Source organism: Pongo pygmaeus, chromosome X, assembly GCF_028885625.2.
Source record: "Pongo pygmaeus isolate AG05252 chromosome X, NHGRI_mPonPyg2-v2.0_pri, whole genome shotgun sequence".
NCBI classification, from domain to species: Eukaryota; Metazoa; Chordata; class Mammalia; order Primates; family Hominidae; genus Pongo; species Pongo pygmaeus.
The window spans coordinates 141,362,782-141,390,298 of NC_072396.2; the positions used below are offsets into that span (position 1 = coordinate 141,362,782).

General features: G+C 43.0%; 1 protein-coding gene, 1 non-coding gene and 2 pseudogenes across 2 annotated transcripts; 1 reads left to right on the top strand and 3 right to left on the bottom strand.

Annotated features, from left to right (window-relative positions):
• The window catches only part of LOC129024025 (GTP-binding nuclear protein Ran-like), a 40,614-nt pseudogene extending 37,853 nt beyond the window's left edge, over positions 1–2,761 (bottom strand).
• On the top strand, positions 2,246–2,896 carry LOC129024222 (ras-related protein Rab-28-like; annotated as a pseudogene).
• Positions 2,897–15,761: 12,865 nt separating this feature from the next.
• On the bottom strand, positions 15,762–27,317 carry RBMX (RNA binding motif protein X-linked). The gene is made up of 11 exons (XM_063660333.1): positions 27,133–27,317; positions 25,852–25,989; positions 25,551–25,657; positions 24,498–24,669; positions 23,071–23,223; positions 22,043–22,157; positions 21,830–21,955; positions 21,658–21,740; positions 19,820–21,024; positions 18,820–18,899; positions 15,762–16,986 (listed from the first exon to the last, which is right to left on the bottom strand). The coding sequence occupies exons 2-9, from the start codon at positions 25,958–25,960 to the stop codon at positions 20,714–20,716; spliced, it is 1,176 nt and encodes a 391-aa protein (XP_063516403.1). The 5' UTR covers positions 25,961–25,989; positions 27,133–27,317; the 3' UTR covers positions 15,762–16,986; positions 18,820–18,899; positions 19,820–20,713.
• LOC129025544 (small nucleolar RNA SNORD61) lies at positions 25,733–25,804 on the bottom strand. Its single transcript, XR_008497292.1, has one exon. It is a non-coding gene; the product is annotated as a small nucleolar RNA SNORD61 (small nucleolar RNA).
• Positions 27,318–27,517: the final 200 nt, after the last annotated feature.

Below are 27,517 nucleotides of genomic sequence, written 5' to 3' on the forward strand. Positions count from 1 at the left end.
TTATAATTTCCTTTCTGTTTGGAGAACTTCCATCAGCCATTCTTTGAGGGTAGGTCTGCTAGCATCAAATTCTCTGTTTTCTTTGTGTAAAAATGTCTTTATTTCTCCTTCATTCCTCAAGGATATCGTCACCAGAGACAGAATTTGTAATTGATAGTTATCTTCTTGAGATAACTTGAAAAATATTGTGCCACTGCCTTCTGACCTCCATTGTTTCAGGTGAAAAATTTGCTGCCATTCAAATTGGTGTTCTCCTATATACAACACATCATTTCTTTGTAGCCACTTTCAAGACTTTTCCTTTTAGTTTTCAAAAGTTTCATTAAGATGTGTCTTAGCGGGTCAGGCATGGTGGCTCACGCCTGTAATCCCAGCACTTTGGGAGGCTGAGGCGGGGGGATCACCTGAGGTCAGGAGTTCAAGACCAGCCTGGCCAACACGGTGCATCTCCATCTCTACTAAAAATACAAAAATTAGCTGAGTGTGATGGTAGGTGCCTGTAATCCCAGCTACTCGGGAGGCTGAGGCAGGAGAATCACTTGAAACCGGGAGGCGGAGGTTGCAGTGAGCCGAGATTACGCCACTGCACTCCAGCCTGGGCGACAGAGTGAGACTCCTCAAAAAAAAAAAAAAAAAAAAGTATCTTAGCATGTATTTCTTTGAGTTTATCCTCTTTGGCATTCATTCGTAACTTCTTGAATCTGTAAGTTTATACCTTTCACAAAATTTAGGAAAATTTCAGCCTTACCTCATCCAATGTATTTTCAACCCCACATTTTCTCTCACTTCTTATTCTGTAACTCTTACAATATGTGTTATTTACTTCTTTTGTTATTGTCCCACAGGTCTCTGGGGCTCTATTCAGTGGCATGATCTCAGCTCACTGCATGCTTCGCCTCCCGGGTTCACGCCATTCTCCTGCCTCAGCCACCCTAGTAGCTGAGACTACAGGCGCCCGCCACCACGCCTGGATAATTTTTTTGTATTTTTAGTAGAGACAGGGTTTCCCCATGTTAGCCAGGATGGTCTCGATCTCCTGACCGCATGATCCGCCCACCTCGGCCTCCCAAAGTGCTGGGATTACAGGTGGGAGCCACCACGCCCAGCCCCATCTTCTTTTTTTTTCTGTGCACCTCTTCCTTTTCTTTCCTTTCTCTACCTATTTCCTTTCATTGGCCTCCCCTTCTCCAATTTTCCATCTGTTCTCTTCTCATCTTTTTTTTTTTGAGATGGAGTCTCGCTCTGTCACCCAGGCTGGAGTGCAGTGGCGTGATCTCGGCTCACTGCAACCTCTGCCTCCCAGGTTCAAGCGATTCTCCTGCCTCAGCCTCCTGAGTAGGTGGGACTACAGGCACCTGCCACCACACCCAGCTAATTTTTATATTTTTGGTAGAGACAGGGTTTCACCATATTGGCCAGGCTGGTCTCAAACTCCTGACCTCGTGATCTGCCCACCTTGGCCTCCCAAAGTTCTGGGATTACAGGTGTGAGCCACCACACCCCGCCTAGAGTAGTCTTTACTCTAGGAGGTGGTTCTTTCCCCTAAGGTGTGGTTTTTCAATTGAATGCCTATGATGTTAAAAAGTTCTCTCCACTCTGGCTAGGTCAGAACCTCGTATTTCTCAGCACTGTGCAACCTCTAGTATCTCCATTCTTTTTTTTTTTTTTTTTGAGACAGAGTCTTGCTCTGTCACCCAGGCTGGAGTGCAATGGTGCAATGTTGGCTCACTGCAACCTCTACCTACCAGGTTCAAACCATTCTCCTGCCTCAGCCTCTCAAGTAGCTTGTACTACAGGCATGTGCCACCATACCCAGCTAATTTCTGTATTTTCAGTAGAGATGGGGTTTCACCATGTTGGCCAGGCTGGTCTCAAACTCCTGACTTCAACTGATCCGCCCACCTCGGCCTCCCAAAATGCTGGGATTACAGGCATGAACCACTGCACCCGGCCTTCTCCACTCTTCTTTCAACCCCAGAGCAGCTGCTCTTTTCTAGGCCTCACAGAATCTCATACTATTCATGTACAGCCCAGCCCTCAACAAAAGACCCACAGAGGGCAGAGGGAGAAGAGACTGGCAAAATGGCACCTGGCGAGAGATTCTCCAGCCACTGCTGACATCGAGCAGACAAGTGAGGTACTGTCCCCACTACCCTCCCTTCTTCCTCCCTCACCCCTGGAGACCTTCTCCTTCCCCTCCTCCCTCCACCTGGGGGAGGGGGGTGGGCATGGTTCCTGGGACATCATGTAGGACTCTAAGGAAGAGAGCCAGGACCAGCACTGAAAATCATCGTGCTAGGGAACAGCACCTCCCGGAAGACCTCCTCAGCTACAGATTTTGCCCAAAAAACTTTCAGGAACCAGTACAAACTATAGGACTGGATTTCTTCTGAGAAGGATAACATTGCCAGGAAACTTGAATGTTACTCTCTAGTTTGGGATATAGGAGGCCAGACAATAGGAAGGAAAATGTTGGACAGATGCATCTATGGAGCACAGGAAATCATCTTGGTATATGATATTACGAGTTATCAAAGCTTTGAGAATTTTTAGAAGATTAGTGAAGAAAGTGAGTGAAGAGTCAGAAACTCAGCCACTGGTTGCCTTAATGGGCAATAAAATTGATTTGGAGCATAATCAAACAGTAAAACCTGAAAAACACTTACGGTTTTGCCAGGAAAATGGTTTTAATAGCCACTTTGTTTCAGCCAAGGCCAGAGACTCTGTCTTCCTGTGTTTTCAAAAAGTTGTTGCTGAAATCCTTGGAATCAAATTAAACAAAGCAGAAATAGAACAGTCACAGAGGGTGGTAAAGGCAGATATTGTAAACTACAACCAGGAACCTATGGCAAGAGCTGTTAACCCTTCTAGAAGCTCTGTGTGTGCAGTTGGGTGAGCTCATTTTTCCATTGTGTTGATAGTTTTGGCTGCCCTTCACCTCTGGGTGTGTCTGAGAACTTCTAAGAACTTGTTTTATCAGTGACCATCTCTGTAGTTCAGTTAACACTTTCCTCCAAACTTGCTTCATCCTTAAGTGTTCCTCCCAACCGCAGGCATGTACTTGGATTCAAAAGAATTCAACTTTGGGACCACACACTTTGCATTCAAACTGGAAGGCTCATTCTCTGGAATTAGACTGTTTCATTCAAAAAGAATGGTGTCCGGCCGGGCGCGGTGGCTCATGCCTGTAATCTCAGCACTTTGGGAGGCTGAGACGGGTGGATCACCTGAGGTCAGGAGTTTGAGACCAGCCTGACCAATATGGTGAAACCCCGTCTCTACTAAAAATACAAAAAATTAGCCGGGCATGGTAGCGCACACCTGTAATCCCAGCTACTCCGGAGGCTGAGGCAGGAGAGTCGCTTGAACCCGGGAGGTGAAGGCTGCAGCCAGCCGAGATCACACCATTGCACTCCAGCCTGGGCAACAAGAGTGAAACTCCATCTGGAAAAAAAGAAAAAAGAAATAAAAAATGGTGTTGCTTCTCTGTATGTTCTTGCTTTTTTCCCTGATGTAAATTTTTTTTTTTTTTTTTTTGAGACACAGTCTCACTCTGTCACCCAGGCTGGAGGTACAGTGGCGCAATCTCGGCTCACTGCAAGCTCCGCCTCCCGGGTTCACACCATTCTCCTGCCTCAGCCTCCCGAGTAGCTGGGCTACAGGCACCCGCCACCACACCCAGCTAATTTTTGTATTTTTAGTAGAGATGGGGTTTCACCATGTTAGCCAAGATGGTCTTCATCTCCTGACCTTGTGATCCGCCTGCCTTGGCCTCCCAAAGTGCTGGGATTACAGGCGTGAGCCACCACGCCTGGCTCCCTACTGTAAATGTTTTAAATATGAAAAGTATCCAAGTCTTGATCATCAGCCAGGATCTCGTCACAGTGGTTTCATCATCTCATGTGAACTCACATACGTCGAAGTATACTTCAGGATGCAAACATCACACAAGTAACATATTTTGCCTATAGATACTTGAGAAGGTAGTCTGTTGCTATCAATTGTGAGTAAAAATAAAGCTATCATCTAACTGAAAATGCTCAAAATAAGCCTGTAATAGAAATTTTTTTTCATTTTTAAAAAGAAGCCTGGCCGGGCATGGTGGCTCACGTCTGTAATCCCAGCATATTGGGAGGCTGAGGCAGGTGGATCACCTGAGGTCATAAGTTCGAGACCAGTCTGGCCAACATGGTGAAACCCTGTCTCTACTAAAAATACAAAAAAATTAGCCAGGCATGGTGGCAGACGCCCGTAATCCCAGCTATTCAGGAGGCTGAAACAGGAGAATGGCTTGAACCTGGGAGGCCGAGGTTACAGTGAGCTAAGATTGTGCCGTTGCATTCTAGTCTGGGTGACAAGAGCAAAATTCTGTCTCAAAATAAATAAATAAATGAATAAATAAAAAGGGGCCTAAATTGCCTATTTTGTAGTTTGTAGTCATGATGTATTGTGTAATACTCAGGTTAGATGACTTTATGAATTTAGATAAATGTTCAGCTGATGCTCCACCTGGAATTTCTCCTGCAAACTGCATAAGAGTAGTCCAGGAATGAGTTATGACAGGTTTTTTTGTTTTGGGGGTCTGTCTGTTGTGGTGGTGGGTTTTGTTTTTTTATTTTTTCGGGTTTTTTGTTTTTGAGACAGGGTCTCCCTCTGTCACCCACGCTGGAGTGCAGAGCCACAACCACACTCACTGCAGCCTCGAACTCCCAGGCTAAATCAATCCTCCCACCTCAGCCTCCAAAGTAGCTGGAACTACAGGCATGTACGTCCACACCGGCTAATTTTTAAATTTTTTGTAGAGACGGGATCTCACTATGTTTCAAGGGCTGGTCTCAAACTCTTGGCCTCAAGTGATCCTTCTGCCTTGGCCTCCCAAAGTGCTGGTAGTATAGATGTGAGCTACCACACCTGGGCAGTGACATACTGTTGAATCTTTGTGGATCAGACTGTACCTGATGTTCAGATGTTTTTCTCTCACAAATTCTTCTTAAAAGACCCACAGGGGCCGGGCATGGTGGCTCATGCCTGTAATCTCAATACTTTGGGAGGCCGAGGTGGGTGGATCACCTGAGGTCAGGAATTCAAGATCAGCCTGGCCAACATGGCGAAACTCCATCTCTACTAAAAATACAAAAATTAGCTGGGCATGGTGGCGGACGCCTGTAGTCCCAGCTACTCGAAAGGCTGAGGCAGGAGAATCACTTGAACTTGGGAGGTGGAGATTGCAATGAGCCGAGATCACACCACTGCACTCCAGCCTGGACAACAGAGTGAGACTCCATGTCAAAAATAAAATAACTTTTAAAAAGACCCACAGGGAACACCCACACCAACATCCAGGGGACACTGTCTATGTCCTTCCTCTTCAAAACCCAAACTGTGATCTTTGCTTCCTTTGTCCAGTGAGAACAGTGTGCTGTGTTTGAACTTCACCTTCCTGTGCTACAATCCGAAAATTGCCCCTAGTCAGAGAACTGAGTGAACATGGGGCTCTCCTCGTGTGGCTTTCTTTTCTCAGGGATTGTTCTCCTAGAGTACTTACTGTGCAATGTCTCAAAATAGTTGCCTCATTATATGTTGGTTAGTTTTACAGTTGTTTATGGGGAGAGAGTAGGTGCAGTATCAATTACTCCATCATTTCCAGAAGTGGAAGTTGCTTTGTTTACTTTTCTGTGTGTTACACTTCAATTTTTAAAATCTTTTTCATGCTCATTTTTGTGGTGGAATAAAAATGGTTTTATTTATTTGTTTTATGAGACAGGGTCTCGCTCTGTCACCCAGGCTGGAGTACAGTGGTGTGATCATAGCTTACTGCAGGCTTAATAGGCTCAAGCAATCCTCCGGCCTCAGTCTCCTGAGTAGCTAGGACTATAGGCAAGTGCCATCACGACCAGCTAATTTTATTTTTCACAGAAACAGGGTTTCACTATGTTGCCTAGGCCTCAAGCTATCCTCCCAAAGTGCTGAGATTACAGGTGTGAGCCATCACACCCAGCCAAAATGTTTTTTAAAAGCTAAAGGAAGATTATTACAACATCACACAGGCTTAGACCCCTCAGGATTGAAGATTTAGTAAACCAAGTAAAATACCACCATTAACTGAGGTTAAAAAAAAAACATATATATATATATATATGCAAAATGGATATTTTAGGAAGAATATTATAATTACCAATTATTGCCTTGTGACCAGTTACCTAAGCAAGAGTCATAGTCTCTACCTGAATTTCTCCTTTTACTGTATCATACTCTTGTTTTCTCTTCTCCCAATATTTTATATAGAATGTTTAGGGATACATTTTAACATTTTCAGTTTAAGAATGCAGACATTCTGCACTTGGAGGTGAATGCAACTATTCACAAAACTTTAGGTTGTCTTTCTTTGGGGTAGCCATAAAGCAGTACACTTGAAGATGTATGCCAAATAGTTAAAATATGTTAGACAGTGGCATTTTTAGAAGAACAAATGAGAACTGAAGAATATTCATTCAATTAACACATACTTGCTGAACTACTACTATGTTCTAGGCATCATCTCAGGCTTTGGGGATACAGGAATAAACAAAACAGGCAAAGATCCCTGATCTTATGGAGATTGTAATTCTATCAAGAGAAGACAAAAAGAATGAGTTTTTAAAAATTGGTACATCAGCCCGGCACAGTGGCTCATGCCCATAATCACAACAGTTTGGGAGGCCGAGTCGGGCAGATCATTTGAGGCCAGGAGTTCGAAACCAGCCTGGACAACATGATGAAACCCCGTCTCTACTAAAAATACAAAAATTGGCCAGCCATGGTGGTGGGCACCTGTAATCCCAGCTACTCAGGAGGCTGAGGGAAGAGAATCCCTCAAGCCCGGGAGGCAGAGGTTGCAGTGAGCAGAGATCATACCACTGCACTCCAGCCTGGGTGACACAGTGAGACCCTGTCTCAAAAATAAAAAAAATAAAAAAAATAAGGCCAGGCATGGTGGCTCATGCCTGTAATCCCAGCACTTTGGGAGGCCAAGGCAGGCAGATCACGAGATCAGGAGTTCAAGACCAGCCTGACCAACATGGTGAAACCCTGTCTCTACTAAAAATACAAAAATTAGCTGGGCGTGGTGGTGTGCACCTGTAATCTCAGCTACTTGGGAGGCTGAGGTGGGAGCACTGCTTGAACCCGGAAGGCGGAGGTTTGGTGAGCTGAGATCGTGCCATTGCACTCCAGCCTGGGCAATAAGAGTGAAATTCCGTCTCAAAAAAAAAAAAAAAAAAAAAAAAAAAAAGGTTAGGGAGGAGGATCAGCAAACGACTGGAAGTAGTGATCAATGGGGTAAAAGAAAAAGTGAAGTATCCTAAAATTAGGATACTATCAGGGAAGGAGTGACTAATGGAGTCAAATATGGAAGAGGAAAATTTGGATTGAATCTAACAATGTGCAGGTCACTGGTGACCTTGACAAGAGCAGTTTCAGTGGAATGATGAGAGTGAAAACTTGACTGAAATGAATTAGAATGTGGGACGAGGAATTGCAGACAGCAGGCATAAGTGACTCTTTTAAGACATTTGGCCACAAAGGAGAATAAGGAACTGGGGTAGTATGTGGACAGCACAGTGTAGTGCATAGTTATTGCTGATTTTACTGTCCCATAGCCATTCTACCTTCTCATGGTACATCAATTTACCTTCGAGCATTTACTTCTCCCTCATTGTATACTTGCTTTGTGGGATCAACACCTGCACTCAAGCTGTTAAGTATTGCTAGAGAAAAATACATAAGCATGCTTAACTGGTTTCTCTCTAAATTCATGATACAAATCTCAAATGGGACTCAAACCTACCAAATACTTCTCTAGTTTGTTCACTTTCCAACTTTTCAAATGACTGTCTCATTTATTCTCTCTCCTCAAACCTCTACTTTTCACTCCTCCTCACTTTCAGCTGGCAACTTTGCCTCTAAATAGGAAAAAGAAACAGTATTAAAAGTTTCCTGGCAGGATGCAGTGGCTCACGCCTGTAATCTCAGCACTTTGGGAGGCTGAGGCGGGCGGATCGCTTGTGGTAAGGAGTACAAGACCAGCCTGGCCAACATGGTGAAACCCCGTCTGTGCTAAAAATACAAAAATTAGCCAGGCGTGGTGGCGGGCGCCTGTAATCCTATCTACTTGCGAGGCTGAGGCAGGAGAATTGCTTGAACCTTGGAGACAGAGGTTGTAGTGAACCGAGATCGTGCCACTGCACTACAGCCTGGGCAACAAGAGCAAGACTCAGTCTCAAAAAAAAAAAAAAGGACATACGTTAAATGCATTAAAGTGATTGCCAGTGGTAGGTGAATGTATGGAAGTGGGAATGGGGAAGTAAAGTAAAAACAAAATGAGGAGGGCTCTGGGTGTACTAATCAGAATACACCAAAATACTTGAGGAGTATGACGAACTCAGGAGACAAAGGAAGAAACTCAGCTTATCTCGTCCTTGACAAGATGCTGATCTAACGAAGTGCTGGTACCTTCCCCTCATTCCAGCCCTAAAGATGACACACAAGAAGAAAATTGATGAAAATAATAAAATCTAACACTTATGCAGCATTTACCATATGCCAGGAGCTATTAACTCATTTATCTTAGCAGCCAATGCTATGAGATAATTATTATTCTCATTTTATAGATGAGAAAACTAGTGAGGTTAAGCAACTTGCCCAAGGTCACACAGCTGGTAATGCTGAAACTGGGATTTGAACTCAGTCTAGATAGAACAGAGAAACACCTAGAGAAGGGAGAGAGTGAGTTTGGGGTAGGAATGGAAGTCAGGGAAGGGTAGTCTAAAAAGGAGGAAGAGGGGCCTCCATGGACAGAGGAGAAGCTAGGGGTGAAATGTGTCATTGTGCCCTTTCTCCTCCAACATTGCACCAGAAAGATCATCTCCCACCTCATCACCACAGCAAGACAAAGAACATCTGTGCCAAGCCAGCTGGAGGTGGGTTCCATTTAGGAAGCACTGGAGCCCAGTTGGACGGACGAGCATATTACATGTGCAGGCACACAGGCCACCCTGAAAACTACACCTTCAGCTAGTCAATACAACTTATACTTTCAAGACAAGGATTTCGCCATATGTTCCTTGAGGAATTCTTTCCAAAAAAAAAAAAACCCTGAAGAAATTGACATCATGGTATCTTATTGTTTTCTGTTGTTATAACTGAGTACCTGTGACTGTGTAATTTATAAAGAATTGATTTCTTTTAGTTCTGCTTGCTGAAAAGTCCAAGGTCAAGGGGCCACATCTGGTAAGAGCCTCCTTGCTGGTGGGGACTTCTGCAGAGTCCCAAAGCAGTGCAGGGTATCACATGGTGAAGAAGCTGAGTGTGCTAGCTCAGGTCTCTTCCTCTTCTCATGAAGCCACCAGTCCCAGTCCCATGATAATCCATTAACCCATTAATCCACGAATCACTGAGAATTGAGTTTCAACATTGGCGGGGCACAGTGGCTCATGCCTATAATCCCAGCACTTCGGGTGGCCGAGGCAGGCAGATCACTTGAGGTCAGGAGTTCGAGATCAGCCTGGCCAACATGGTGAAACCCCGTCTCTACTAAAAATATAAAAATTAGCTGGGCGTGGTGGCACCCATCTATAATCCCAGCTACTTGGGAGGCTGCAGCAGGAGAATTGCTTGAAGCTGGGAGGCGGAGGTTGCAGTGAGCCGAGATAGCGCCATTGCACTCCAGCCTGGGTCACAAGAGTGAAACTCCATCTCAAAAAAAAAAAAAAGTTTCAACATGGGTTTCGGAGGGAACATTCAAACCATAGCACAGGGGTTCACCAACAAACAGCACCCACAGTGAAGCACAGTAAAAAAAGCCCTCAGAGCTTACAAACATGTGAATCCCCTCTCTTCTTATAATCATGAACACAGAGCCAAAACTTTCCAATTTGAGGAAAGCCCCTAATAAGAAGTTTGAAGTAGAAAAAAACAGCAATAGTAACTTTAAAGGAAAAAAAAAATCCACTCTGCAGGAAGAAAACTTTAGGACTTTAAAAAATTAATATCCTTAGAGAGCTTACTATAAAACTACAGTAATCAGGCCAGGCACAGTGGCTCACGCTTATAATCCCAGTACTTTAGGAAGCCAAGGCTGGTTGGATCACCTGAGGTCAGGAGTTTGAGACCAGCCTGGCCAACATGGTGAAACCCCATCTCTACTAAAAATACAAAAATTAGCCAGGCGTGGTGGTGGGTGCCTGTAATCCCAGCTACTCGGGAGGCTGAGGCAGGAGAATCACTTGAATCAGGGAGATGGAGGTTGCAGTGAGCCGAGATCATGCCATTGCACTCCACCCTGGGGTGACAAGAGCAAAACTGTGTCTAAAAAAAAAACACCCTACAGTAATCAAGGTAAGGATAGACATAGACATTACCGATCAATTTTTTTAAGTACAGTAATGGACCCACGTATGTATGTTTCCTATTAAGATACTGAAGTATTGGAGGCTAGTCTTTTCAAAAAAAGATGCTCAAAGGCCTATCTGTATTTCAAAAACTCAATTTCAACACCTACCTCATACCCAAAAAAATTCAAAATGGATTACAGACACAATATAAAAGTTAAAATCACAAAACTTGTCCAGGCATGGTGTCTCATGTATGTAATCTTACCACTTTGGGAGGCCTAGGCACGTGGATCCCCTGAGCTCAAGAGTTGAAGGCCAGCCTGAGCAACATGGGGAAAACTTGTCATGAGGTTTTGAGACCCAGTCACAAAAAAACCTTACCTTACAAAACTTCTAGAAGACACAGGAAAAAATATTTATGACCAGGCAGTAGGCAATTTTGTTAAGTCACAGAAACCAAGAACCATTTTTGTTAAATTAGATTTCATTTGCTCATTAAAAAAATAAAAAATAGGCAAGACAAACTGGGAGAAGATATTCATAACACATCTGACAATTTGTATCCAGAACACATAAAGAAATTCTGTAACATTTAAAAAGCAGGCAACCGAATTTTTAAGATGGACAAAAGTCTTAGACACTTCGTGAAAGGAGTTATACACACGGCTAATTAAGCACATGAGAAACTGCCCATCAGCCTGGCCAACATGGCGAAACCCCATCTCTACTAAAAATACAAAAATTGCCGGGCAAGGTGGCTCACACCTGTAATCCCAGCACTTTGGGAGGCCGAGGTGGGTGGATCACGAGGTCAGGAGTTCAAGGCCATCCTGATCAACATGGTGAAACCCCATCTCTAATAAAAATACAAAAATTAGCTGAGCATGGTGGCGCATACCTGTAATCCCAGCTACTCAGTAGGCTGAGACAGGAGAATCGCTTGAACCTGGGAGGCAGAGGTTGCAGTGAGCTGAGAGCACGCCATTGCACTCCAGCCTGAACAGAGCAAGACTCCATCTCAAAAAAAAAAAAAAAGCAAAAATACAAAAATTAGCCTGGCATATGGGCTGGGCACAGTGGCTCATGCCTGTAATCCCAGCACTTTGGGAGGCCAAGGCAGGTGGATCACAAGGTCAGGAGATCAAGCCCATCCTGGCTAACATGGTGAAACCCCGTCTCTACTAAAAATACAAAAAATTAGCCGAGCGTGGTGGCAGGCGCCTGTAGTCCCAACTACTCAGGAGGCTGAGGCAGGAGAATGGCGTGAACCCAGGAGGTGGAGCTTGCAGTGAGCGGAGATCATGCCACTGCACTCCAGCCTAGGCGACAGAGCAAGACTCAGTCTCTAAATTAATGAATTAAATTAAATTAATCCGGCATAGTGGTGGACGCCTGTAATCCCAGCTACTCGGGAGGCTGCAGCAGAACTGCTTGAACCCAGGAGGTGAAGGTTGCAGTGAGCCGAGATTGCACCACTGCACTCCAGCCTGAGTGACAGAGCGAGACCCCGTTGCAAAAAAAAAAAAAAAAAACAAAACTCGCAGTATGAAGTGCGATGTGAGATACTGGAGTAGATCCTGGAATGGAGAGAAGACAGTAGAAAATATGTGAAATCTAAAGTCTGTTTTTTGAGACATGGTCTCACGGTCACCCAGGCTGGAATGCAGTGGTGCCATCACAGCTCACTGCAGCCTCAACTTCCTATGCTCAGGCCATCCTCCCATCTCAGCCTCCTGACACCACATCCAGCTAATTTTTGTATTCTTTTGTAGAGGTGGGTCTTGCTATGTTCTCCAGGCTGGTCACCTGGGCTCAAGTGATCTCCTACCTTGGCGTGCCAAAATGCTGGGATGACAAACATGAGACATCACACCCAGCCTAGTCTGGAGTTTAGTTAATGGTAATATACCAATGTTAATCTTTTAGTTGACAAATACCAAAATAATGTAAGATATTAAAATTAGGAGAAATTGGGTAATGCGTATGAGAACTCTCTACTTTGCAACTTCTGAACATTTAAAATTATCCCCAAATAAAGCCTTTTTTAAAAGTGCTCAGCATCATTAGTCATGAGGGAAATGTGAATTAAAATCACAATACTACCCCACCCACCAGAATGGTTAAAATGAAACTGATCAATAGCAGCACATATTGTTAAGGATGTTGTGGAGGAACCAGAATTCTCATAAATTGCTAATGAGGCCAGGCACGGTGGCTCATGCCTGTAATCCTAGCACTTTGGGAGGCCAAGGAGGGTGTATCACCTGTCAGTTTGTGACCAACCTGGCCAACATGGCAAAACCTCGAAAAATACAAAAATTAGCTGGGTGTGGTGGTGGGTGCCTGTAATCCCAGCTACTTGGGAGACTGAGGCAGGAGAATCGTTTGAACCCAGGAGGCAGAGGGGTTGCAGTGAGCCAAGATCGTGCCACTGCACTCCAGCCTGGGCGACAGAGAGGCCGTCTCAAATAAAAAAAAAAAAAAAAAAGCTACCGAGGGCATAAAATGGTACAACCACTCTGGGAAAACTCTGGTAGTTTCTTAAAAATTAAACATACAGCAGGTCCTTAAAAAATGTCATTTTGGTGAACATCATTTTGTTGAGGAAAAAACAAAATCAACTCCCGGCTGGGACCACTGTGCGGAGTTAACACATCTTTCCTGTGTCTGCACGGGCTTTCTCTCTGGGTACTCCTGTTTCCTCCCATAACCCAAAGGTAAACTTGCAAGTCTGAATGGTTCCAATCTGAGTGAACGTGGTGTGAGCATGCCCTGCAATAGGATGGTCTCCTGGCCATGATCGGTTCCCACCTTGGCCTTGAGCTGGCTAGACAGGTTCTAGTTTCCTGAGACTCTGAACGGAAATAACTGGGTAAATAACTAGATAGCTTTTCAACTCTTCTTAAGTAATTGGGTAAAGAACTACATAGCTTTTCAACTTTTCTTAAATGTATGCACAGCTCACGTTTATTTCAATGTTTAGTATTAGATGTGTTTTGGCTTTTATTTGGCGCCAGGTGCAGTGGCTCACACCTGTAACCTCAGAACTTTGGGAGGCGGAGGAAGGATTGCAAAGTTCAAGACCAGCCTGGGCAACAAAGGGAGACCCCCATCACTTTTAAAAAAAAAAAAAGCCAGGCATGCTGGCACACGCCTGTAGTCCTAGCTACTTGGGAGGCGGAGGTGGGAGGATTGCTTGAGTCCAGGAGGTCAAGGCTGCAGTGAGTCATAACAGCACCACACTCCAGCCTGGGCAACAGAGTACAATGTCTCAAAAAAAGTTCGACATTTTTAACTACAAAAATATGTTGTAGGAACTTAATTCTTTTGTCAATTAGCCTATGGTAAAATTGGTTTCATTATAAAAGTTTCCAAGAACCCTTCAAGAAATCTTCAACAATGTTGAAGATTTACTGTATTATCTACCCTGTCACTTCATGAATTCCACTCGACATTTATCAAAAATAAACTGTTACGTCCAAGACTTGTACCAGAACATTCATAACAGTATTTGTAATAGCCAAAAATTGGAACTAGCCCAGATGTCCATCAAGTTACTTCATGCACTGTAATTCTACTCCGCAATAAAAGGAATATACATGCAACTATGTCGATGAATCTCAAAATTCTGTAAGCAGCTAGACATAAATTACATCAACAGAATTTACATAATCAAAATATGCAAAAAATATCTTATGATGGAAATCAGGTCAGTGTTTGTTGCTGGTGTTGGGAGGTGGTCTATTGACTGAGAAGGGGCACACACAACTTTCCGGAGCTAAGTTCTATGTCTTGATGTGCTAAGCATTTCTCAAGACTGATCAAACTGTACATGAGATCAGTGCATTTCACCATATACCTTTTTTCAAGTACTACTTATTCCTGAGAGGATAAGCCACAAATTCACCCTAAGGGCTAAAATGTAACACCAGATACTGACGAGGCATGGAATAACTCACACATCATTGGCTAAGTGTTTCCACAATATTACTTTGGAAAAAATGCCTAGCCATCTCTCAAAAAATGTGCATCTATCCTGATTCAGCAATTCCGCACCCATTTTCATCTCAGTAATTACAAAAACAAAAACTAGTATGAGAACATTTATAGCAACTTTATGCATGAAAGCCAAAAACCAGAAAAGGCCCAGGTTTCCACGAATGGGAAAGCATACTATACATGGAACTACTGATGTATACATGGCTAAAACTCAAGTACTTTGAGATGATGGTAATTATCCATCATTGATAGAGTACACATTTCTCACAGTTCATAAAACGGGTATACTTAATACTTGAGTATTTCAGATTTAAATGTTATCTTAAATTGATTAAAGTTTGATTAAAACTGATACAAAAGTTCAAGTTACTTTTCAGGAAGTATACTGACGTGCAACATAAAGTATTGACGGGATGAGTAGAGTGATGTTTTCCTGGAACAATAGGTATAGAGCTGGCTGGGTGTTGTGGCTCACACCTGTAATCCCAGCACTTTGGGAGGCCAAGGTGGGCAGATCACTTGAGGTCTGGAGGTTCAAGACCAGGCTGGCCAACATGATGAAAACCCCATCTCTACTAAAATATAAAAATTAGCTGGGTATGGTGGCGTACGCCTGTAATCCCAGCTACTTGGGAGGCTGAGGTAGGACAATCGCTTGAACCCGGGAGGCGGAGGTTGCAGCGATCCGAGATGGCACCACTGCACTCCAGCCTGGGGTACAGAGTGAGACTCCATCTCATTAATAAACCCCCAAAAAACAACAGGTGTAGAGCTGAGACTATTTACAGAATGACAATACTTAGGGCTTTCTCTGCCATCTTAATGCTTAGCTGCATTCTTTCTCCATGTGCTGAGTTCTGTTCAACTGACTACATAACCCAAATGCAATGCCCAGTTTTAGACACAAACAAACATCAACTAGTCAGATATATACAGGACACTAGGTAAAGCAGAGAAACTGAAAACTGCAAATTCAGAAGCATTTTATCATATGCATTGCTTGACCCAAAGTACCTGGAATCCACAGCCACAACTGAGTTGTTGCTGACCTGTTTTTCCCCAAGAGGTAAGCAGGAATTAAATAAAAGCACTACAGTTGATTCCTGGCTTACTTAGCCTCTGCTTCTTAGGTGTGTGATTGTGCTTCCATTTAACTTTTAGAGTGAAGACTGAATGAAGTCATCTACATTGCCCCTGAAGCTCACTCTCAATAAAGGAGGCCTAGTCACATGAACCACCTCAATGACTCTGGACATTCCCATGCAAAACTGATTAAGTGCCATCAATGCAACAGAGATAGTGTTTGGGGGAGGGGGACATGGGAAAAACACTTAAAAACATAAACCCCTAATTTCTAAAAAGTAAAAAAGAGCCCCTTGCCACAAAAAAAGATGCCATGTTAAAGTTTTATTAAGTTTCAGTACAAAACATTCCAAAAAGTGAAAAGTGATCTATAATACCCAAGTTCTATGTTCAACTACCAGTTAAACAAGGAAAACATTTTCTGTATCATTCTGTTTTACAACCAGTATAAACCCAGAAGAATCAAGATCTGATTTCTTTTCCACACATCTGCTAGGTCAGTAAACTATCAAACAGGTATCTGGTCATTTTAACATACTCCTTATATTCCTATTTGGTACAATCTCTATATCCTATACTATCTTCAAGATATCTAAATATCTTAAATATTTAGGGTATCTCAAAAGCCAGAAGGTCCTCACAGAAGCGTTAACCCAAGTAATCATAAGAGTATAGAAGGATTAGGCTAAGACAACTATGGAGTGCAAAAACCACATAAATTTGGTCATTACCCTTGTGGTCTGTCATTAGTAGTAGGTTGTCAAATTAGAGTTAAAAATGTTGTACTATCCCTAGTTGCAGATGTTCCAAACAAGACAGTGCCATAACTATATGACAAAAAAAAAAAAAAAAAAAAATCATAGAAGTTGGGTTAGTTCCTCTAATCCAACAACTCAAGTCTGTTTCCTTTGAGAACATTATACTATTGGCTCTAGTCTCCAAACCAATAAAAAACTAAAACTTGTTTCCAAGACTGGGAGGTAAAGTAGGCTTATAAAACAATACAAAAAAAGAAAGCCAAGTGGCCTAATTGTTTCCAGTGTGCTTGCCATCTTAGCATGGTTACTTTCCAGATGTCACTCAAGTTTTATTCTACAACTAAACTGTGGATAAGCCACCACCAAAAAACGTTTCACTTACTGACAGACACTTCACTAGATAGAGCTACCACTTATATCCATCATTTTTATAATTCAACTTAAGTTCTAAATTGAAGAGTTGTCCCCATGACTTTAGCTAAACAAAATGAAAGCCAAAGGTGTAAAATCTATGTAAAGAACCACAAGAACTTCCTGACTACCTCCACTTACCAATTTCCTTAATTACTTCCCCTTTTCCATTTGGTCAATTACTTGCTTTAAGTAACTACCAGTCACTCCCTAGTTATGAGTGTTAATCAACACTGATGCCTTCCTCAGATCCACAGGAATCCCTGAAGGCAAAATCTATTGCCTGCACCAAACCAATTCTGACAGCACTGCTTATGCAACTGTAGTGACTTATTGACAATCAGCCGCCTTCTGCTTCAACAACTCTGTAAAATGAAAAACATGGGATCCTGTTACATAGTATTTGTTTTACTGTAAAGTACTTCCCCCCAAACTATCATTTAAATATATACTTTTTTGTTGCTTTAGCTGAAAGTAAAAGTAATTGCTTTAAAAAGCAAGCAGGCGCAGTGGCTCACGCTTGTAATCCCAACACTGGGAGGCCGAGACAGGCAGATCACTCAAGGTCAGGAGTTCCAGACCAGCCTGGCCAACATAGTGAAACCCTGTCTCTACAAAAAGTACAAAGATTAGCCAGGCACGGTGGTGCACACCCGTAGTCCCAGCTACTTGGGAGTCTGAGGCAGAAGAATTGCTTGAACCTGGAAGGCAGTGAGTTGAGAAGCCATCTCCTAAAAAAAAAAAAAAAAAAAAAAAAGCAAGCAAGCCGGATGCAGTGGCTTACGCCTATAATCTCAGCACATTGGGAGGCCGAGGCGGGCGGATCACCTGAGGTTAGGGGTTCAAGACCAGCCTGGCCAACAGTGAAACCCTGTCTCTACTAAAAATACAAATACAAATAATAATAATAATAATAATAACTGGCATAGTGGCAGGCATCTGTAATCCCAGCTACTTGGAAAGCTGAGGCAGGAAAATCGCTTGAACCTGGGAAGCAGAGGTTGCAGTGAGCTGAGATCACACCATTGCACTCTAGCCTGGGCAACAAGTGCAAAACTGTCTCAGAACAGAGAAGAAAAAAAAAGATACGCAAACTTAAAAAAATCAACCATAGACGGCCAGGCGCGGTGGCTCATGCCTATAATCCCAGCACTTTGGGAGGCAAGGCAGGCAGATCACAAGGTCAGGAGATCGAGACCATCCTAACACAGTAAAACCCCATCTCTACTAAAAATACAAAAAATCAGCCGGGCGTGGCAGCGTGCACCTGTAGTCCCAGCTGCTGGGGGAGGCTAAGGCACAGGACAATGGCATGAACCCGGGAGGCGGAGCTTGCAGTGAGCCGAGATCGCACCACTGCACTCCAGCCTGGGCAACAGAGCAAGACTCCGTCTCAAAAAAAAAAAAAAAATATTAAAATTACATACTATGTCATCATTATGTCAATAAAATTATGTTAAACAGGGAACTTGCAGCCACAGTTGCATCAACTCCACATTTAGTCAATTTGTACTGTGGCTATGCAAATGAGCAGGCACTGACTAGTAACAACTTAAGTATATCGTTTTACAAAATGCACTGAGCAAATTTTTTTTCCTCTTCTTGAGACGGGGTCTTGTTGCCCAGGCTGGAGTGCAATGGCGTAATCTCGGCTCACTGCAACCTCCGCCTCCTGGGTTCAAGCAATTCTCCTGCCTCAGCCTCCTGAGTAGCTAGGATTACAGGAACACGCCACCACACCCAGCTTTGTTTTTTGTTTTTTGTTTTTTAAGTACAGATGAGGTTTCACCATGTTTGCCAGACTGGTCTCGAACTCCTGACCTCATGGTCTGCCCACCTTGGCCTCCCAAAGTCCTGGGATTAAAGGCATGAGCCATGGTGCCCAGCTGAGCAAACTTCTTACGTATGTACTTCCTTGTTGAGAATGTTTGCATATGAAGAGCTATAAGCAAGCTTTATGGGTTCAAAAATAGCTAAGAATAATCTCATGAATGAGCCAGACTCTCAGAAATGTAACCTCACTCTATTCACAATGAATGTGTCAGGCACTACACATTAAAGCACTTAACTTCATCAATTCCAAGCAGCGTTTTCTTTTACAGATGAAGTGAGGACAATAACTTGCCAATGTCACAACTAAACTAAGTGGTAGTTACACAACATTTAAACCTTCAAAGGCCACTGCTTTAAACACTTACCTTAGCATTTCTCTTACTGCCAGCTTTATCTACTGTGAATCAATCAGCACTCCACGACCACAATGAGCAAAATCATCAACCTGCAAAAGTTAAATAAATGAAAACTAGTTATCTCTCTTAAGGAAATTCTTTTAAAACTTGCCTATTACTGCCCTCTTTTCCAGAAAGAAAAGGCAAGTTCAGACTTGCAGCTTAATATATTTCATGTTCTACTATTTCTCTTAAGTGGTGGAAGATTCACTGGCTCGGGATGGACTGGAATGGCTTAAATGGTTAAGTTGCATGGCTTATGGATTGTCATTCTGTTCCAATGGTGCACTGCCACGTTAAATCCATAAGTTGAACGAACAAAACTTATTTGAAGGAATAAGTGCAGTATAAGGATTTTTAGTTGGAGGTCTTCAAGTTTACTATATTCAAGAGCATCTTTTTCAACTTCATGGCTGGACCTGGGTCATGCTGCCTCAGGTTTTGCTTTTTAAAGACCACTTGCAATAGATTTTCTCCATACAGTGTAGTTTCATAGAACTAAAAACAAGTCAGGCATCCAACTAAATGTCAAGTTTGCAATGGCTTACAGGGGTAAAAAGGGGGACCCCAAATTTAAGCCATTTCCTATATTGACTAAAAGACTAATTTGAAAAAAATGTTAAAACATATGAAGCATGTTTAAAGGTCTTCATCAAAAATGGACTTTGAAAAAAATACCCCCTCCCAAGCCCCAGATCGCCATTGGTAAACAACAGCTCTATTAATAAAGCCTTTAAGTGTCACACATGCTTTTAAAAAAAAAAAAAAAAAAAAAAAAAAAAAAAAAAAAATCCAAGTGTTGAATTTGGAGAACTTCTAATATGCTATTGAATATTTCTTTTTTCCAAAAGTTTTTTTTTAATCTAGAAGGCATTTCCATTGCCTTGAGGTACAGTATGTTTCACTGTACTATGAGGAAGGTAAGTGTTCAATTTCGACTTAGACGGAAAAACTAGTTTGCTTTGCTTACCATCTTTGCTGTTTCACAGGCATTTGATGCTTTAAATCTGATGTGGAATGCTGATAGATTCACTTTTTAGAAGTCATAAGCCTTTAGGAAGTTGGAGATAACTTCATTGCTTATCTATTTTCTCCTTTGCAATCAAGCTGTTCCTTTAAAAGTGAGACACTACAGAGTTGCAAAAATTTGAAACAGTAAGAGCAAGCACCTTTGCAGCTTCATGGTTGGTTTTGGCCAAACTTTTTATTTAGTATTCTGTAGTTGTTTAACACACACTTAAATGGTCTTATTGGGGGAGGGGAAAGGGGAGGTTCTTGCAGATTCCCAAGGAAATGTCAGAAAGGCAAAATGGCCAGCATTATCCATTTGCTTTTTTGGGTTTACTGGGTGAATAGCACTTTCCTTACATAGGCATGTGATTTCAGGTTTTTCATACTGAGAACATTGAGATTTCAGTTGGAAGACACCCTGAAATCTTATGAGTAGCATACCCCAACCACCCTCTAATAGCTAGCTTGTTTGTATAGGTAGAATGATTCATCTCTCCATTTTAGATGGCTAGATGTCTTGTGGAAGATCTTAGAATTGCCTGCCTCATTTACTGGGAAAAATCAGATAGAAGTGGCCTTTAGGGACACTTTTACTTGGAAAGTTACAACACTAGTACAAGTCTTAACACATTTAACATTTGCTTGTTGAAAAGCAATGCAAAACTCAAATAAAATTAAACATGTTTTACTTTTTTCCTCACAAGAACATAAAAATTATGGAGGGGAACTTAACAGGGAATTTAAAAAAAGTAACACAATTTTTCCTTTTAGTAGTCCTTGGGTAGTTATGATAGAATAGTTTCCACTTTTTGTTTCTTTGAACTGGGATTTTGGTCCAAAGTTTTGTTTGTTTCTAGTATCTGCTTCTGCCTCCCCCTCTATCAGATCGGCTTCCTCCACGGCCACCACCTCTTGGTGCTCCGCGGCTTGAACTGCTGTAGGAATCACGTGGAGGAGGGTACCCCCTTTCCATAGAAGGGGGAAGCCCTCTTTCTTGTCTGCCAACCCGATCACGACCACTTGAGTAGAGATCACTTCGGCTGCTTGAGTAACTGTCTCGACTTCCACCATATCCGTCACGTGAGCTGCTGTAATCATCATAGCGACTGCTTCCACCATAAGATGGCGGGGGCCCTCGTGTAGGTGGAGCACTACGTGAGTTACCTGCAGGGTCAATGGTCAGGTAATATGGCAACACTATAAATTGTATATATACAACATTTTAAATCTGAATTTACAGAATTCTTGTATTAAAAGTTTACTTTCTCAACTGGGTGGAAGGTTTTAAACTCTGCCATTGCTGGCCATAACAGGGATTTGCTCATCTGCTGAGATATGGAATTGGATTCATTTTAATGTTTGTTTGAAAAGACTGAAGACGGTGTGTATTTCAAGAGGATATTCCAGAGAGCTTGTTATTTTATAGTAGACACTCAGCCACTTTCCAGTGATAAGTTGCAATTTTGAACTGTAGAACTTGCCTTCATATTGCAATGGTAAATATTTGATCTTGTTAATAAAATTTTTAAATTGTATTTTCACTGTTGGGGGAAAACACATAAGGCTGCCAATTTAAGCAAGCAAAATCCCCTCCAAAGCAAGCAAACAGCCTCAAAAGAAACTTAGAAAAACAAAAAAAGCCCCTCACAAAAGTAGGAAAAGCCCAGCTGATAAAGTTACCCCTTTAAAAGCAAGCAAACATCCCTTTAAAAGCAAGCACCACACAGCCTAATAAACTGGCTCACGAACCTAAAAACTCAAGCTGGTGATACTAAAGACCCTTAACCAGTATCTTACCATAACTCTCATATGAATCTCTGTAGGAACCTCCACTTGGATGATCTGAATAGTCACGATCACGACCATATCCATCTCTATCGCTAAATTAAAGAGAAACATTAAGTCCCAGAGAATCAACTTTTATAGCAACTTTTCTTACACGCAAGCCACAGAAAGCAAAGTCACTTACCTATAGCCTCTTGATGGATAGTCATCACGTGAACTGGAATGACCATAATCACGGTAAGTATAATCTCGTGGTGGTGGTGCATAATCTCTAGTATCACGAGAACTTGGGTAATCTCTGCTTGAATAGCTACAAAGCAGAAGTTTTGGTTTATGCTTTTGATAAGCTTTCCTTCAACCTTAATTATTAATTTAAAAAGCTGCACTTTTCTATTACCTGTCTTTAGTAGAATACCCATCATCTCTTGGGGACAAATAAACATCTCTACGAGAGGGCAGCGGTTCCCTTCGAGGTGGACCTCCATAACTATCTCTTCCACGTGATACAGGAGCTTAAGGAAAAATATCATGTTTTTAAACATAGCCAGAGAAAAAACTTAAAACGTGAACTTAACATTCAGGATATGAAAAGTAATGAGGCTGACTTCAAAGATGACATTACGGAGGCTAGATCACCTAATTCTATTTTCTAGAATTTCCCATTCACATTTTAAATTTTTTTCAGTGCTAATTCCATTTATCTAATTCACCTAGAACACATGACTAAAAGTTTATTTATTTATTTTTTTTTGAGATGGGAGTCTCGCTCTGTCACCCAGGCTGGAGTGCAGTCGCGCGATCTTGGCTCACTGCAACCTCCGCCTTCTGGGTTCAAGTGATTCTCCTGCCTCAGCCTCCCGAGTAACTGGGATTACAGGTGCCCGCCACCACGCCCGGCTAACTTTTGTATCTTTAGTAGAGACAGGGTTTCACCACGTTGGCCAGACTGGCCTCGAACTCCGGGCCTCATGATCCGCCCACCTCAGCCTCCCAAAGTGTCAAGATTACAGGCGTGAGCCACCGCGCCCAGACTCCATGAATAAAGTTTTGTTTTTTTTTTTTTGGAGACAGAATCTCACTCTGTTGCCAGGCTGGAGTGCAGTGGCGTGATCTCGGTTCCCTGCAACCTCCACCTCCCAGGTTCAAGCAATTCTCCTGCCTCAGCCTCCCAAGTAGCGGGGATTACAGGAACCCGCCCTACACCCAGCTAATTTTTGTATTTTTTAGTAGAGACGGGGTTTGACCATGTTGGCCAGGATGGTCTCAATCTCTTGACCCCGTGGATCCGTCTGCCTCGGCCTCCCAAAGTGCTAGGATTACGGGCGTGAGCCACCACGCCTGGCCAATTAAAATTTTAAGCATCATTCACCTCTCAATTTTTTGTGTTATGGTAGTAGCATAGATTATCATACATGGAACATTTACCTCTTCCTCCCATTCCACTGCTACTGCGAACTGGTCCTGAAGGTGCAGATCTCTTAGGAGGAGGACCCCCACTTCTTGGTGGTGGTCCTCTTTTTACTGGGAGTGGTCCCCTGGAAGAACTCATGTTAAAATTCATGGAATATCCACCGTCATCTACATCAAAAATAAAAAGAAAAATATTACTACTCACAAGAATCAAGGAAGATATAAAAGTTTTTTTTTTTTTTTTGAGTCTCACTCTGTCACCCAGGCTGGAGTGCAGTGGCTTGATGTCGGCTCACTGCAACCTCTGCCTCCTGGGTTCAAGCAATTCTCCTGCCTCAGCCTCCTGAGTAGCTGGGATTACAGGTGTGCGCCACCATGCCCAGCTAATTTTTTGTGTTTTTTTTTAGTAGAGACAGCATTTCATCATGCTGGCCAGGCTGGTCTCGAACTCCTGACCTTGTGATCTGCCTACCTCAGCCTCCCAAAGTGCTGGGATTGCAGCTGTGAGCCACCAGGCTCAACCACTATAAAAGTTTTCTTTACTTCATCAAGAATATAACCATTATTGGGCCGGGCACAATGGCTCACGCCTGTAATCCCAGCACTTTGGGAGGCCAAGGTGGGCGGATCACCTGAGATCAGGAGTTCAAGACCAGTGTAACACGGTGAAATCCTGTCTCTACTAAAAATACAAAAATCCAGGTGTGGTGGTACATGCCCGTAATCCCAGCTACTCGAGAGGCTGAGGCAGCACAATCGCTTGAACCTGGGAGGCAGAGGTTGCGGTGAGCCAAGATCGTGCCACTGCACTTCAGCCTGGGCAACAAGTGCTAAACTCTCCCCAAAAAAAAAAAAAAACAAAAAAAAAAAAACAAAAAAACCATTATTGATTTGGGTAGTTAGTTTCACTTGTACTTGATGGAGCATGCAGTGCAGTCATATATAGACTGGGGAAATAAGAACTGAAGGTAGTCTTAAACTTTTTTTTTTTTTTTTTTTGAGGGAGTCTCGCTCTGTTCCCCCAGGCTGGAGTACAGTGGCACGATCTCAGCTCAATGCAACCTCTGCCTCCCAAATTCAAGTGATTCTTCTGCCTCAGCCTCCCGTGTAGCTGGGATTACAGGCACCCGCCACCACGCCCAGCTAACTTTAAAAAATAAAAATGATTTCGTTTTCATGTCCAACACCTCGGCCTATCAATTTTTAAATGCCTTTCCTACAGAGTGAACTACTTGGACAAGAAGTAACACTGTCCACGGTTTAACACCATAGTCTAACATGCTTCCCATGCTTTCAATTGGCAATCACTTTGGTAGATGAACAAGTGTTGTCAATTTCAAAAGTTGGCGCCTTTCCTCAAGGACTTAACCAAAGCATCCACTTGGTATGAGCTTGCAGTCCCTAACTTATACACCAAACCCGAGGTCCACGCAAGTTATTACCCATGTGTCCTCCCCGTGAGGGAGGTCCCCTGGTTCCTCCACTTCCTCCTCTTCCACCTCTAAGACCTCTTGGAGGGCCTCTACTTCTTGGAGGTGGAGGCGGTCCACGTCTACCACTTTCAAATGATGGTTTGGTGGCTTGTTCCACCTTGATGGCTTTTCCATCTAATGACTAAAAAAAAAAATACGGTTAAATTAAATCAAGATTTAAAAATAATTTGCACATCTACTGTGCACTAAGACACTAACAGGTCCTTCAAAATGCAGTTATGGGTAAGTGTTGCTCATTAGTCAGTTTATATAAATGGGGCTTTTCCCCTTAAAATTCTTAATACTTAAAAACGATACTGATGATCTGGATTGAAACATAAGGTGAATCCACTGCATTATTGTATGGTAAAATTTAAAACAAGGCCAAGTAGATATCAGCTTGTTATCAAAACTAATAGCCAAAACTAAAAGCCAAGTTATCAAAATATGGCTCATGGATCTCAAGATAAAATGTATCATGTTGGGTGGGCGCAGTGGCTCACGCCTGTAATCCCAGTATTTTGGGAGGCTGAGGCAGCTGGATCACCTGAAGTCAGGAGTTTGAGACCAGCCTGGCCAACATGGTGAAACCGTCTCTATTAAAAATACAAAGTTAGCTGGGCGTGGTCGCGCATGCCTGTAATCCCAGCTACTCGGGGGGCTGAGGCAGGAAAACCGCTTAGAACTCGGGAGACAGAGGTTGCAGTGAGCACTGCACCACTGCACTCCAGCCTAGGCAACAGAGGGAGACTATCAAAAAAAAAAAAAAAGTATCATGTAACGCCATAATTATTCTGAACTGAGAGAATGTTACAAGCCTAAGATATAAGTCACTACTAGATTTGGTTCTGCAATTACAGAATACTCTTTGGAACAGAATCACAAACAGGATGAGTGGGTCCCAGACAGGTATATACTGAAAAACAACGAAAACTCAAAAGCTGTCCTAGACCAGACTTGGGCAACTACATGTTATTTTATGCACTAGTAACAGGTCATCATCCATTGTGTAGACAATCTCACCTTTCCATTCATGTCTCTGGCTGCATCCTTAGCGTCTGCTGGGCTTTCAAAGGTGACAAAAGCAAATCCTCTTGATTTGTTGGTTTCACGGTCTTTCATCAAGAGTACTAAAAAGTAGTTTTCAGAAAAATAAAGTGTTACCCTAGTTCAAATGAAATAACCAAAGTAAATGTGTAAACAGAAAGCTCAGAACTTCTTAGAGGACAAAATACATTATCATGTCAGACGATCAATGCAATCAAATTCATCACAGCTTATATTTTAATTATAATAGCCCAGCCTGTACTGCCAGACAACTCACCTTCCACTATTCGTCCATATTTGCCAAATACTGCTTCAAGAGCTTTCTCATTTGTTTCCGTATTAAGCCCACCAATGAAGAGCTTTCCTGGGCGATCTGCTTCAACCATTTTTTTTTTTTCTTTTTTTGCCGATGAGTCTGTTGAAAAGGAATAGTATTACCTCACTGCAAAAAGTTCCTCAAGTTTATTGGACACTTTTACTTTCGCACATTTCTCATATTTTCCACTAAAACCATTGCTCCTTAATAACTAAAGAAAACGATAACGAGCTAAGCCTCAGCCACAGTAGGAAGCAATTTGAATTAAGTAGTTTAGTAACAGTGCAATTTACATAAAACTGGTTAAAAGGGCCAACTTAACTTTTACCACTACCCTTGATCACCCTTAGCTGTTCTTAAGCAACAGCTGCTTACCATTTGAAAAAGCAACTTTTAGTTCCAGTCCTGTTGCCTTTGAAAGATTCAATTACTCATCACACCCTTCCTAACGATGGGGTTTTAAAAGACTCCCAAGGTCACAGGCTAGACACAGGACCTTAACACCAAGCCCTCTTCCAACGACTCCTCTTTTCCTCATTAGGATTCCCTACTAAATCCAAGGAGAAATGTGAAGTTTGAGCCAAGTTATGCCGCCTCTTCTTCACCGGCCCCCGCCCTACCGAAAATTCTACTATCCGGCCAAAAAGATAAAAACAAATTGTCAACATCGTTTCCTATTAAGCAACGGAACGCGGACGCACACACTAACACTCGACACTCCGTGACTGCAGCGGAACCAAATTAAAACTCGTCATTAAAAACCGCGTGTAAAAGACAAAATGGCGACACTTGGATTCAACCCAGAACCACCGACACTGGTCAGGGGACCAACTTTTACCACCAACATTGGCTGGCAACATTCAGAGGGCTTCTTCTCTGGGGCCACCAATTAATACGAAGCCCGCAGCCCGCATAGAAGTCCACATGCCCATCATTAGCGCCAGCGCCATACCAATGCAGGTATCGCGGTGGTGCGGTCGCTCCTCGCCCCGCTCCAGCCTACAAAGCCCCGACCTCCGCTACCAACTCCCGCAGACGGCAGCCAAACTTTCTCGAGAGGCATACAACCAAACGGGCCCCCTCATTTGTTTTCCCTCGACCCCCTCAGCTTTATTTAAATAGGTCGGAACCTTTGGGTTCTTAAAATGGCGCCCGCCACCCCCATCTCCAGGGAGATATAATCCCCAGTCCTAACACGGGGAGAGTGTCACGAAAAACGGACTGAGGAAAGGAGACACGTACCGGAGGGGTGACAATGGGTTCAAGCTCCAACGAGCTCGCCGATAGGGGTTTCCTAGCAGCTCAGCACCAGTGGCGGCTGCCGGCTCCGAGGACCGAACCACGAAGCCGCTAGCACTACTGCGCAACGAGGGCGAACAAAGGAGACAGCAAACTTTATACTGCCCGGGAACGAGGCTGAAGGACCCGGATGGAAACGGAGCTTAGAATTTGAAACGCAAAGGGAGGGGGGAAGTAGTTCCCAGTCTCCCCATTGGCTGCCTCCTCTGTCATTCACCTTTCTCTCCTCCCTTTTTCCCGGGCCCTTGGTGTTGGGTCGGCGGACCTTTCTAACCGTTTTCCCTACCCCCACCCGTTCTTTACAAACGCGGTTTTTTTGCTTTGCGCT